The 14248-nt window shown below is 43.4% G+C and overlaps 1 protein-coding gene across 4 annotated transcripts; it reads left to right on the forward strand.

Moving 5' to 3' along the window:
- The first annotated feature begins 47 nt into the window (after window positions 1-47).
- KCTD21 (potassium channel tetramerization domain containing 21) lies at window positions 48-13222 on the forward strand. 4 transcript variants are annotated; one of them, XR_003927582.2, is made up of 4 exons: window positions 82-130; window positions 2481-2604; window positions 2683-2949; window positions 3273-3942. XR_003927582.2 is itself a non-coding variant. In XM_030042847.1 (4 exons), exon 4 carries the CDS (start codon window positions 7163-7165, stop codon window positions 7943-7945), a length of 783 nt encoding a protein of 260 aa, XP_029898707.1. In that variant the 5' UTR covers window positions 82-130; window positions 2481-2604; window positions 2683-2949; window positions 7133-7162; the 3' UTR covers window positions 7946-13222. The 4 variants fall into 4 exon arrangements, 3 of the variants coding, with proteins under 3 accessions (XP_029898708.1, XP_029898706.1, XP_029898707.1); XM_030042847.1 differs by lacking the exon at window positions 3273-3942 and adding an exon at window positions 7133-13222; XM_030042848.1 differs by lacking the exons at window positions 2481-2604; window positions 2683-2949; window positions 3273-3942 and adding an exon at window positions 7133-13222 and having other exon boundaries at window positions 48-94.
- Window positions 13223-14248: the final 1026 nt, after the last annotated feature.

Genomic DNA, 14248 nt, shown 5'->3' on the forward strand with positions numbered 1-14248 from the left:
CCAGCGCGACCGAGTCGATCCACGCCGCACCCCCTGCTTCCTCCGCCTCCTCCTCCTCCTCCTCCTCCTCCTCCTCCTCCTCCCGCGGTGCCCGGTAAGCGACGGGGCTCGGCGGCTGGAGGGGGCGCAGGTGGGTCCGGCGGCGGGGCTGGGAAGGGGATTCACCCGGCTTGGGGGACGTGGGAAGGGCCGGGGTCACTCCATCGTTATCCTTTCCAAGTGGGGAAACTGAGGCACGGGGGAATGGGGACCGGCGGCTGGGGAACCGCGCTGGTGTTCCGCGGGGAAACGCTGTGGGGTGGTGCGGGAAGGACGGGTGATCCGCCGCTCGGGGGGTGTGTGTGTATTTTTTTTAGTATTTTAAGCTGATTTAATAGTGTGAACGCCTGGCTATGTAGGGAGGAGCCATACCTATGGCTCCCCTTAACAGGGTAGGGCTGAGCGCCACTCTGCAAACTTTGCCTACCCCCACCCGCTTTCAATGAAACATCTCCGAAATTAAAGGATTTACAGCGGTTTAGCAAATCCAAGCCCTGGATGCCCACCCCCGGGCCTGGCTCTGCGTCCAGCCGAGCTGGGCCGTCGATGTGCGTGAGCCGTACCCCGCAGAGGGTCCGATTCTGGATGGCACCTACCTTGTTAGTGTAATTTCCGAGTGCTTTTTGCTAGCGTGTGGCTGCATCCGTGCTGGCAATTGGCTGCCCTCTAATTGGAGGGGTGCCCTGGAAGTGACGGTGTCAGTGGGAGATGGGATGGAAGCTGGATTGCTGAACCACCCCATGCGTGCATCGAGCGGTACGCAGGTAGTGGTCTACCACGTGTGCGGATGAAGTGGTCCAGGAAAGCAAGAAGAGTATCTGGAAGATACTCCGAGGGTGCCAAGTGATACCCATGCGCGTGCTTGGACAGGACATTAGAAATTAGTGAAAACCTTTGCTGGGGCTGGGATTAAATTGGTATATTGGACCGTACAAAGGGTTATATCAGCTGCTTGGAAGGAGAAGTGTTGCTCCGGCTGCCACGAGACCCCGAACGGGCTCCCTCCTGGCAGCCGGTGGCAGTGGCCTCCTGACAGTCTGCATCGCCCGCACAGCAGACCCTGAGCCCACGGGTGTCAGAGGTCACGCCAGGAGGGCACAGAGCACCACAGCACTTTGGCTTTTATTTTCCAAACCTCGCTGCAGCCACATCTCTCTGGCTCTGCACTCCCTCTCCCCCTCCATCTTGTCTTCTGCTGTTCTCCTTCAGTAGCAGTTAACCTTCATTTTGTTCTCTTCCTACCCGCCGTGCACTGCTGCTTTCATTTCTCTTCTCTCAGGAGGAACCTGACCTTTGTTTTATATCGCTCCTTCCTTTTACTAACAGGGCACCAGCTTTATTTTCCTACCCCTGTCTCCCTACCCCCTTCTCTTTATTGCTTAAATTCAGCGTCTGCAGAGAGCCAGACGTGCAGCCTTTTGCATTCACCTGCATCGCTAAGCAAGCAGCCCAGGAGATGCTCAAGGGCATCAAAGTGCAGGTCTGGGAAGGGATGAACGCACAGGATCGCACCCACAACAAACCACGGATGTTATGAAACTCCCGTTCACGCTTTCCCGTTGTTCGCGCCTCTCGTTGGCAGAGGAGCGTTTCTGTGTCTGACGAAGCACGATTAGAAAATTAAGTATAAATAACCAGCGGCTAAGCAGCTGCTCTCCGAAGGTGGACAGTCAGCGCGTCTATCTCCGGGTATCGCAGCCGCCGGCAGATCGATACGGATCCCGTTTTACAGCGAGAAGGGAAGGGTGAGCCGTTGTTTCCTGCCACGCGCCTGCTGGGAGTTTGAGTTCCCTCCTGGAGCTTGTCACCCGTGTCCCCAGCGCCAGCCTTAGGGGTGAGCAGCCTTTTCCCAAACGCTGGCTGGAAATTTCCAGTGGCTCACAGCAGTCCCGAAACAAAAAGCAGCTGCTTCCCAGCCCCACACCCCCCTCCCAGCGCTGTGTTTTGGGATATATTGCTCCTGGCAGACACGCCACGCTCTGCTTCACCGACTGAATTTTAAGCTTCTAAGTGCTGCACTATATTTATTGGAGGGGATGATATTAAACGAGTGTCCAAAATTAGGTGGGTCTGTCCTGCAGCAATGGGAAAACATGAGTTTTCCTCTCTAAGATTACTATAAATAAGCATATGGGGTGTAGAAATCATATTGTAAATGCTTAACGTTCTGTAGTTGAAGATGAGCTGAGATAAATCAATGTGCACCAGGGGTACATGAAGGGAGGGTGAATCTGTCCTTGTGACGGATTTTATCCCAAATCCTTCCTTAAACCCAGCTCTCACTTGATGCCTACTGGCTGCTGCTGGCTAGGTAAGTGGTCAACTGAGTTTTTTATCTTTTTTTTTTTTAATCCCCTAAATACTATTTATTTTGTTTCTGCCCTCCCTTTGTTGTTCTTTTATTACTATTTTTCTCCTGTCTTTCATGGGGTGACTTCTAGGCTTCAAACTGCCTCGTCTGCAGTCCCCATAACACAGTGGGGCACAAACTCGGAGCTGAGGGTCTGGATTTCCTCTGCAAAATCGTTCCCTTGAGAAGGGGCAAGGCGCAAAACTGGTCTGCAGGTACAGTCACAGCAAATGCCATGGGGCTGGGTGTGCCCAGGTCTGGAGTTCACAATTTCATGAGGTTTTTTTCCTCAGGACTTGGGTGTTTCGTGGAAACTGGAATTTTTACCTCAAACCGAAACGCGGGTTTCAGTAAGACGCGATGGAGCAAAGTGATATGTGCCGAGTGTGGGGAATCCGGGGCAAAACCCAAAGCAGAACAAGTGTTGCACAGAAAGAAGTGTCTTTGCCTGATTATGCGTCTGCCATTAATGCACTCTAATGAAGCAGACTGGAGCCCCATCCTGCGAACAACCACCTTCTCCTGCTGAACCACATTTAAAGTCTCCAGCTGCCACACAGGTGCCCAGATATTTCTTTTTTCAGACCTCCTTTTTAGCTGAAATCAATCCTGCCCCTCCCAATGCAGAATTAGTTCCTATAATGCATTACATGATCTGTCTCTTGTAACATTTATCCAGCTGATGTGGCTTTCACCAGCTCTCTTGGGCAATGCTCAAAAAGCCAGAGAGGTTTTTAGTCTGGCTGCTCTTCCTGATGCTTAGCAGAAATGGTCCCCGGCTTGCTTTAATTTTATTGCCACTTAGGCATCCTTCATTGTGCCAGCCTAAATAATTCATCTCCTTTTTCTTTTTTTTTTTTTTTTCTGTGTGTGTATTTTGCAGTTCATTGTTACTCCTCAACAATTTCTTAACGGAACAGCACATATTTCACTATCTTAAATACAGGTTTCCAAAGTTTTGGTCGTGGAGGGATGTTTTACGGGTGAGCTATTGAAGGCTATGCTATAATATTAACCAGCAGTGCAATACCTTATGTATAAAATTAAAACCAGGGGCAATGACTGTGTAAATGACCACATATCACTATGTCCGGCAGCAAAAGACCCTGTTGCTGTCACAGCATCCATTAACTCATATTTCAGGGGATGCTACAACTTTTAATGCCTTTAATGCCACGCGTAAGGGCTTCAGAGGCCATAAGCAGCCTGTGGGATGGACTTTGGAAACCCTAACAAGTCATCATGATCCACTCCTACCAAATTACAGATTGCTCTTGCTTTGCTGCTCTGTGTTTAATTAATTTCATTAATGAGATTCTCTGAACAACACTAGGATCAGCCCGTTAACCCCGTCTTAGGTGTTGCCTCTGAAATCCTAAAGAACTGATTCATTTTCCTTCCCTGCCATTTGTAAAGTGAAATCTGTGCTTGCAATTGATTACTGCTGCTTTTCCCAAGCAATATTTTCCCAAGAAATACTTGTATTAGGGTTTACTTGTCATGGAAATCAAGGCATTGCTACATATTTTCCCAAATAAAAACTTCTTGGTTTATTTTCTGATCTGTTTAGTACCTCTTCTCTGCCCTGCTGGTATTTACAGCTTTGGCTAAACTAGTATTAGCTTTATTTTGTTAACACAGTGAGTTTTCTTCAGTTCTTCAATGAGACTGTTGAACAGAACCAGGCATACCATATCTCTTTAGTGTTTCATAAACTTGCTGTTTCAGGGTAGATTACTTTTAACTGGAATGATTTAAGTTATCATTTTTTATCTCAATAAGTAACCAGAAAAATCCTGTTTTAAATGGTCTTTAGAGAGAGAGAGAGATACATGTCTTAAGGAAAAATCCATGTCTCTCTGAAAACCACAGAAACTTATTTATTACTTTAGACTTTCCATTAAACTGCACTTTTTGGCTAAAAAGAATAGACTACAGCTGTACCCATTTTTCAGAGTGGTTAAATACATAGTAATATTTATACCATTTCTTTATATTACATTTATGTTGGCAAATCATGACTAATGCTTTTTTTTTTTGAGTATTACTTGTACACTTGTGGGTTTTTGCAAAGTTGGGTGGAACAGGCACTCAGTTAACTTACATATACAGAATTTTATTTATTAGCTAATTAAAGCACTCTTAAATGTGATGAATACATAAGAGGGGAAATAAGCTTATCCAAAGCTATTCTACATTCAAAATTATTAAGCAAAGGAAGTGTTATGATAATGAAAGAACTGAGCTGATGGTTTTAAATATGTGAAGGCATCAATAAGTGAAAACAGGTAGATTTTGTCATTTTGCATGCTCTTTCATACCTTCCTGCTGTGTCAAACCCCATTACTCTTCCAGGTTGGAACCAATTATTTGCTGAACTAAATTCATGGGGTAGAAGGTCATTACAGAAATGTTCTCTATGCATCTGTTGAGAATGCTCCTGTGAGTAAAACCCAAGTTAAAATTTAAAAGCCTTGGTCGATTGAAATGCTGAGATGCTGACAGCAGCTTCTATTCAGGAGTTTGACTTTTCCAAAAAGTTCACCACTGCTGGTTTCTCTCAATTTACATCACCTGAAAAGATTATCACTTTAAATCAACTGTAGATTTTTTTTCCCCATGATATTAAATACATCTGTTTTTAAAAGAAAGATGTATTTAAATACAAGTCACTCTAAAAGCACAAAATAAATCCTCTTCACATCTTCAACTCTCAAATTAGATCTCTAGCTGATCTACTTTGAGTGAATTTTAAGTGCTACTTGGGGAGCAGCTACACAAAAGGCTTTACTGTATTTCTCTGCTTCCAAGAACCGTAAGCCAGTTCATACTTGTCCTTGGTGACTGCAAGTTATAGCCACCCATGTCCAAGATTAGGTGCTCTCTTGGTAGCTCCTCTTTGTGGAAATGCCACAAAGCAGAAGTGATTTCCGTGCCGCATTCTTGGAGAACCTTTAGATTGCATCAGCAAAGTACCCAGGCCTGATAAACCGGGGTAGGGACTGCAAATGCTGGTTGGATGAGCAGAGAGAAAGCTGACAACCCATTTAATCTTAATTTTTAGGAGTTTATGAAAAACTTTTTTCATAAACAAGTTTATAAGAAAAAAGCAGCAAAGATTGACTTTCTTTCCCCAGCTACTGTCAAGTACGTTGGTTGGTTAAGGCAAAACACTCTGGACACAGGCAAAACACTCTGGATTTAGAGATCTGTTTCTTGCCATTAATTATTGTGCAGTGAGATATACACTGTGTGCGCAGGGTTAAAGAACAGAGTGGAATGTTGGTCTTAAAACTAGAAGTGAAATACAGATTCTGCTTTGACCTGTTCATTAGCTGCCCTAGGTTGGGCAAGATTTTCATAACAAAATGTGCTTGCTATCTAGAGGCGTGTTTGTTTTAAGGTGCCTAAGACTATTACTTGGTTTTTAGCAGCCACAAAAGAATTGATATTCCAGCACAAGATGACGTTCTTCCTATCTGTATTTTGCTGTGACTCCAGAGCTGATAATAGTGTTGTAGTGTCTATGAGTATTCCATGACTAGTTAGGAAAATGCCTGTGCTTAAGTTTAATTTTAAGGGAGCTGTTTGGTGGCTTTCTGTTGAATGATTGTAGTTACTACAGCAAGAGCTACCTCCCACCTCTGCAAGCAAACATGGATGGGTTTCCTGCTGATTAAGTCAATAATAAAACTGGGAATAAACTGTTGATTGATTTGGATTCAGCAAACAAGGAAAAACAGATTTGCAGGTCCTCAGCTATCAGCAACGAGGGCCCACCTTTTCCAGGCAGCTGAGCGGATCTGCAATGGAAAGGGCTACGTAGCTCCTTCCTCTTCCCTTGCACCAGCCCTGGCAGTCCAAGATGTAGCAGAAACATATCCTGAATAGAAAATGATGGTTTTTCTCCCTAAACTGGCTCACTGTGGGGTTAGATGAGTGCTAGACCTGGTGTAAGGGAGGAGGAAGGTATGGTGGAGGGCGAAGGGAGGTATGTCCCTTCCAGAAGCAGTGATGCTTAACTGCACCATAAAATCGCATCCTCCGTTTGTCTCAGCTGATCGCAGAGGAGCTGCGTGGAAACTACGTCAACTGGGATATGGCCCCAATTAATGAGGAAATGTTTTCTAAGGTAAAGCACGTTGGAAGGAGAAAGCCTGTTGGTTTTTTTACTGAATGGAACCGCAGACTGTCGCGTGCTTACGGCAGCACTGCTCGCTGGCTCCCTGCTAGGCTGACTGCACTCAAATGTGTGTCAGGGGATTCTGCTGCAACCACTTTGTTGCTTTAATTATATCTTCAGATGCCATGGAAGACGTTGGGATGTGTCCAGTTCTTGTCCTCTCCTTTTTTTTCCCCTCTAAATTCTGTGTTCGCGAGGGAGATGGGACAAGGTAAGCCCAGGACACAACTCTTGCTTTGAAGTCAGCAGTCGTTCTGCTGTAGGCATCTGTGGGAGAGATCTCACTTTTAGCATGATTGTAAAGCTTTGCAAGACTCATGATTTCTGGCACTAAACTGAACTAAACAAAGTCCTGTTCAAGTCTGTTGAGAAAAAAAACATCTTTACGCTTGTTCTCAAGATACAACCTCCAAAAGTAATTCCCCACTTCTAATTTCTATGACGAATTCTTGCCATGTGGTTACCCTTATATATTTAGGACTTTTTATCTCTGTAGTTTAACCTTTCAAACAGGTAAATGCAACTAAATGTGTGGTGTTGGATTTTTGTTTTTGTTTTAGAATTAGTCCCAGCATCGTGACTTTTCCATCATGTCAGAACCCATCACGCTCAATGTTGGAGGGAAACTCTATACCACCTCTCTGTCCACCCTGACTAGCTTTCCAGACTCTATGCTGGGCGCCATGTTTAGCGGGAAGATCCCAACCAAGAAGGACAGCCAAGGCAACTGCTTTATTGACAGAGATGGCAAAATCTTCCGCTATATCCTGAACTTCTTACGAACTTCTCACTTGGACCTCCCTGAAGACTTTCAGGAAATGAGCTTGCTTCGACGGGAGGTTGATTTTTATCAAATTCAGCCACTGATTGAGGCCTTGCAGGAGAAGGAGGTGGAGCTTTCTAAAGCGGAGAAGAATGCCATGCTCAACATCACCCTTGATCAGAAGACCCAGACTGTTCATTTCACTGTCCGAGAAGCACCCCAGATCTACAGCCTGTCTTCCTCCAACATGGAAGTGTTCAGTGCTCATATCTTCTCCACATCATGTCTGTTCCTGAAGCTTCTCGGTTCCAAACTTTACTATTGCTTCAATGGAAACCTCTCTTCAATATCCAGCTACCTGCAGGACCCCAACCATTTGACCTTAGATTGGGTTGCAAGTGTGGAAGGCCTTCCCGAAGAGGAGTACACCAGGCAGAACTTAAAGAGACTCTGGGTGGTGCCAGATAATAAGCAAATCAATAGTTTCCAGGTGTTTGTGGAAGAAGTGCTAAAAATAGCCATGAGTGATGGTTTCTGCATAGATTCTTCTCATCCACATACTTCAGATTTCATGAATAATAAGATTATTCGCCTAATTCGGTACAAGTAGGAATGGCTGTTTATTATGGTGCCAGCATGGAGATAACACAGGTTAAGTGTTTCCATTTAAAACACACTTACAGCCTAATTCAGAATCATGCTTATCTGGATTAAGAGTCACTAACAAGGAGATGATTTTCCTTTAATGTATTTACCAATACAACCTTTCAGAATATGTCCATATTCTAAGCGGAAGGAATATTGTCTAGCACCTGAATTAAGGATTGGTTCTGTCTCTGCCTCCACCTCTGACCTGCTGTACAATTGTGAGGAAAATCACTTAACTTCTGTCCTTCCTACGTTTTCCAGTTGGAAAATGGGAGTGATCCTTAACCTATATTGCAAGGGGATGTGAGGGTTCAGTAATCAAGGTTTGGAAAGTATCTGGAGATCAGATGCAGTGGAAGATGCCATGGAGCTGCAGTGCAGCAGACAGCCCTGGGGGCACGTTTTCCATGTCTTGCCATATCACCTGTGCAGAGCATCCAGGAAGTTTGGTTGGGTCCGCAGAGAAGCCTCCCCACATACACACACTCAATATAGCTGCAAAGGGTGGTGCAAACTGCAAATGAGTAAGGGATCCTGTCTCTTTCGGTTCAGCAAAGGATTTCTGTCACCACCTGAAGCTGGCTTGGGTTTTTTCCTGAACCCTGTGAGGAAGCCCTTGCTCTGTTCTGCTTTCAGGGAAGCCGTGTTTGAATGATGTGACTGGCACGGGGAACGACCAAGGAAGCCATAGCAAAGAGAATGGTGTTCTTACAAACTGAGAAGATTGTGGCTGGTGGGGGAACTTTGCTTTGGATGCTCTTAAACCTTTACTTTTACATTCCAAAAGCATCCAAGACAACTAGTCCTTTTCTTTCTCTTACAATGTTATATTTGTCTGGAGGATGCTGCTGAAACTTGCTGAGGTGGAGACAGATTTGGGGGCAGAGGCCCCCAAATATCTTCTAAACGTTTGAGCCTCTTCTGCCTGGACACAGCCTTCTTTTGGGCACATCTCCCTTCAGCAGTGCCTGGAGTGCATGGGATGCTCTCTAGGTAGGATGGATTCCTTCTCAAAAGACAACATTCCCATCAGGTTATGCCTAGTATTTTTTATTATAAAAACAGAGGCTCACTTTTCCTATCCTGGTACATTGAGCCTGGTTTGGGTTTTTTTTACGTCATTGTGAAATGGTCAGGTCACTAAGCTAGCATTTTACCCTCTTGCTTGGCTTCAGTGTCAGATTGTCAGAGGTAAGGCAGTGGGAAACCAGAGGTGATGACAATGGTCAAGCTCTTTTCCTACACACCAGATCTGTGCTATAATGAAGATCATAATCCACTAGCTGCATGTTAGCACTAAACATTTGTGCCACATTCAAGGTGGTTCATTCTCAGCTAATTAAGTTTAAGAGTATCTTCACTGTCTTTCCCTAACCACATTGCTACGTGTGCCTGAGAGACCTTCTGGAACATTTCCCTTTATGTCTCATGAGATAGAAGGGAAAATGCAATAACCAAGTTTTGCATTTAGAATTCTAGTGCTTCCAAAAGTTCTTAGCACAGGGCTGCAAAGCTCAGTATTGCCCATGTTCTTGTTTCCCAAAGTAACTAGTCTGTTGTTACATTAAGCTGACCTGTGAACAAGCATAAAGAAGCATTTTGTTAGTGTTGTAAAAAACAGTGAGATAAATGTATTTCTACTGTCCCAAGCTGTAACTGCATGAACAACACAAATCAGCATGCTGAGGGTAAAAATGCACATTCTGCAGCTATTGGCAGCCTGTTACGAACAGCTGCCCCTGTCTGACTTGGTGCTAAACCAACATGATATATGTGGGACCATGTTGTTAAGAACCACTGACTGGGCTTGAAGCCCTCAGAACCATTAAACCTGGCAAGTTTGTGAATTTTGAGGATTGTAAACAGGATTTTGTGGCCAAATTCCAGCTTGAGTCACTATATTCTTCTAATTTCAGTTGCATTAGGAAGAGCTCTTTTTTCCCCCATCCCTGTCCTGAATTATAAAGCGGGAGTAATCTGTTCCAGGGGTTGCTGCATGCCACTAACAAAGCAAAGCAACCCCTGTGTGAAGCTTATTTCTGACATGAGTTTGCCAGTCAGCTGGACATTCACAGGGATGATCTATGCAGGTAATATGATTATGATGTGTAAAATACCATATATAAACCCTCTTTCATCAAATCTATGCCTTGAAACAGATATGCCTTTGCTGAATTTATGGTAACAGAGCTTTTGGGGACTGTTGACAGTATTTCTTTTTAACCCACACTCTTGAAAGTAGATTTTAAATGATCTGTAACGGACGTTCTTGTATGGCAAGACTAGAATAATACTTACCTGCAGTAATTTGTTTCCTGTCAGCTTGAGTTTATCCAAAGGTAAGAGCAGTGGGCTTAAATCTCATCTGGAAGAGGGGGGAAAGTCTGATCTACACCCTTTAGAGCTCTGGATCAGTACTGCTTCATTCTGTTTCAGCAAAATAAAAATATTCCCTGGGAGAGTTGAATCGTTACTGCATTTTCTGATGAAAGGCAAGTAAGAGGAGTCCATAAAAGCACTATGCATAGCTTAATCTAGAGCATTTACTCCTCCTCTTTGCTCCCATCCCCTTTTCTTTTCTTTGGACAGTAGCAGCACCCACACTAAAAGCAGTTATACAGTTTCTTAGAAGTCTAAACAAGAAATTACGAGTGCCCCAACCTGGCCTAGACAGTAACTGGGGTAATTCTGCTGACATGGAAATACGGGTTTCAATCCCCACAGATTGAGGAGAGAACTGAACTCGGGTCTTCTCCTGGAGTGTTTTAACCCATCAGTCTATTATGCAAAAGATGGACGACTTGAATACACATTTATCTGTGCTCATGTAACTAAATCAGGCAAAGATACAGCTGGCCACAAATCTCTGTCATTTATTAACAGGCAGAGAGATGCAAAATATCTCTCTTCTATATGCATATGAGCTGCAAAATTTCCAACAAGTATAAAGACGTGAATGAAGATAGGCTTTGGGAGGAATAGAAAAACTTGAGATACCTCTAAATTTCTAAGCGGAATAAACATCTTTAAGCATGAGATACTATTTATAATGCCACAGTCGTTCTGCATGCTAATCGAGTATGTGAAATAAGCAGTAAGTGAATCACTTGCGATTGCAGTCAAACATATGTTATACAAATGCTGTTGCTATTTCAGACTACACACTAAGCTAAATTTATAGTTGCTCCCTAATTTTGCAGTCTGTGAGTTATGTTATAATGACTGTTTATAGGAATGTTCTCCCTCCAAAACATTTGTTCCCCCTTTATCTAGATAGCTGGCTTTTGTTTACCTTCTTTTTCTGAGCCCTAGAGGCGTAACTTGCTTTTGTTTACCAGTCAACAGGACTGATGATTCTTCTTCTCAAGAGTTCCTGAATTAAAAGTGAACATGCACAAAGCCATATTAAGTACAGCACAACCCCATTGCTAGTCATGAAAAGCACTCAGCATTTATTAGCAGTAACACCTAAAAATTATTTCACTGTTGAGTGTAATATTCACTCTCAGAACAAACTAATATTCTTCCTGTAAGGGTGTGAGAACAAGGAAAGGATCTAGTGAAGGTTTTTTCCCTTACAGTTTGAAGGGTGCTTTCTTCCACATCTTGGTGCCTAAGTCCTGTTCCGATGCTGCCATATGCCTGTCTCCCTCCACACCTTCGTGTACAAAATGAGGCTAAGTCCTGCACTTTTTTCTTGAACAGCCTACATGCTGAGAGAGCCACTGAATAGAGCGATCAGTAGTGTTAGAGCAGAAAAATACCAGAGTTAGGGCAGATGATAAACAAGTTATTAGCTGTAGTCTAATGGGATTTTCAGATATGGGCATGTCCATAGCACAGCGGGATTTCTTATATGACAAAAAGCATCTTAATGGAGTCCAGAAAGAATCACTCACAGATTTCTGTATGTGTTTTTTAGGCTTGATAGCTCTTAAATATCTAACAATGTCCAGTTATAATGGACTGAAACCATACATAAATGTTAAGATATCTTTGGTTCATGCAGCTGTTAAGGATCAGTAGGAGTTGGTGGGATGAGTGTTTGTTGCTGCAGGCGGTGGTAGGGAAATAGAATAAATAGGTGAAGGAATTCACATGTTAACAAGAAATCCAGGATTTAGAAGGGAAACAATAAAGAATCTTGATGTGTTCAGTAAAAAAAACAGCAAGATAACAATGGAGACAAAGATTTTGCTATGGAAGGAGGCTGTGATTAGAATGACTCACCGGTCCTTTCCAGTTTTAATCTCCTATTATGCAACTTAAATATTGGTCATGCCAAGAGTTACACTAATAACTTGTCAGGAGTAGACAGCTTTGCTTCAGTTTGCATGTGCTTTAAATCACCAAACATATGCACTGCTGTAGTTACCATATTTTAACTTGGTTGCTGAGTATAAATTGCTGCTTGAGTTCACTGGCAGTAAATACCTGGAATCAATCAGATTTATTCCCAGTCTAGGAAAGGCTGGTGGGGTCCATATATAAGGTTGACAGGAGTGATAAATACTGCCTTCAGCCATAGACTGTGGAAAATAAATCCACAATCTTCTGATACTTCACAGATAAATGGAGAAGTTATGAAGAAGACTCCTTTGGGGAATTTAATTTTCACCCCATCTCTTTGAATTCGGTGTCACTGCTCAGAATTTCAATATATTTTGAAATACTTAACTACCATTCTGTAATGACTCCCGTATCCACACACTGATGGACACAAACATGCAGGGTACAAGCAGTGCTAGTATGTGACCCTCCCAATAAGTCTTGTATGTGAATTAGTACAGGCAGTCATGCAGATACTCTGTGCAAGACGGACTGGATCGAGCATAAGTATGCAGATCATGCTCTCAGATTCACTTGGGAAAAACACAAGGTAGGGTTTCCCTATGAATTCAGAAAAAAAGGAGCTATAGGGGAGGGCTGTATGGAATAATTCCTTTTCTCTTCTCCCTCTTGGCATTCCCCTCTCTCTTATTTTCTTGCTCCTACTCCTAACTGTAGGATTTTCCTGTTGATCAGAATTTGGTCCCTAATTCACTAAAAGCCATGCTTTTGAATGAATACTATTTGGAAAGTGTCAAAAGATGGTTTTTATTTCTTACCACTTTCACAGAGAGCCTGTAGGGCTACCACATTTAAAAATCTGGTTGCATTTCTCTGCCTGTAACTCTTTTGTGAACTGTCACTAATACATATTTTAGAAAACAGTAAATAAAATGTGAATGAAGCAGGAGATGCTCTGCCTGACATACATTTCTTGAGAAGAAAGCATGCAGCAATGTTTGCTGAATCTGTAGCTTTTCCTCTAAGGATTTTACACAGTGCATCATTGCAATGCTTACCTATACATCTCCATGGCTGAGAATTGTAGGAAGCTCGCCAAAAATTAGTGCAGTGGCAGAAAACTTGGATGAACAAGCCCTCCTAAATAATCACAACCATTTTAAATGCATTAGCTCATTTACGTTTCAAGCATTTATAAAGAGGATTCATTTCTCCAATGAAAACCCTTCTTAATCCTTAATGCTTTACCACTGTTTAACTTGTCTCTAGTCTCAGAGTTTGAACAAACCATAATATATTGCTGCTGTACAGGAAAAAAATAAGTTTAATATTATCTATATAATTTCATGTAGCCCTTACAAGGTACTATTGCTAGATAGGTGTAGGTTTGCTGTAAGGAAGCAAAAAGGCATCAGCCTTGCATGCATCCACCCTACAGGCTGGCAATTTCTTCTGGGTATTAAAAAATTGAGCTTTTTCCTCTGAAAGAGCACTTTATCCCTGGAAGCTGACTCAGACACGAGTGACACTGGTTGGAGATGGCACCTCCCTCAAGCAGAGGTAAGCTAAGTTGAAGTGGCTTCTGCCCAGTGCCAGGCAGCTGTCGGCATGAGAGCTGCCATAAATTCCTCCATGCTCTTCACCCAACATTAACTCACCCACAGACACCGTGTTTCTGGGCACGTGAGTGGGCACTGGTCTCTGTCCCAGATGGCCACAGTTAAGCCTGTGCTGATGGCAAGCAGCACGGTGGGCTCCCCAGCACCCTGCCCAACATCGCAGAGGGGATGCAAAGGAGCATCCAGAGAGAGATCCTAAAAGATTACGCAGATCCAGGGTGAGCTAGAGCCCTCCATCTCTTTAACCATATCCCAGGGACAGGGGAGCCTCCTGAAAGAAGCAATGGCTGAAGTTGAGCCCTGTAGGAACAGCATTTCTTGGCTCTAGTAAATACAGAGGAGCATGAAGGGATGGA

This window comes from Aquila chrysaetos, chromosome 19 (genome assembly GCF_900496995.4).
Source record: "Aquila chrysaetos chrysaetos chromosome 19, bAquChr1.4, whole genome shotgun sequence".
Taxonomy (NCBI): Eukaryota; Metazoa; Chordata; class Aves; order Accipitriformes; family Accipitridae; genus Aquila; species Aquila chrysaetos.

Excerpts from the sequence above, each read along its gene's own strand:
- KCTD21 (XM_030042848.1), top strand. The coding sequence starts at position 7,163 with ATGTCAGAACCCATCACGCTCAATGTTGGAGGGAAACTCTATACCACC.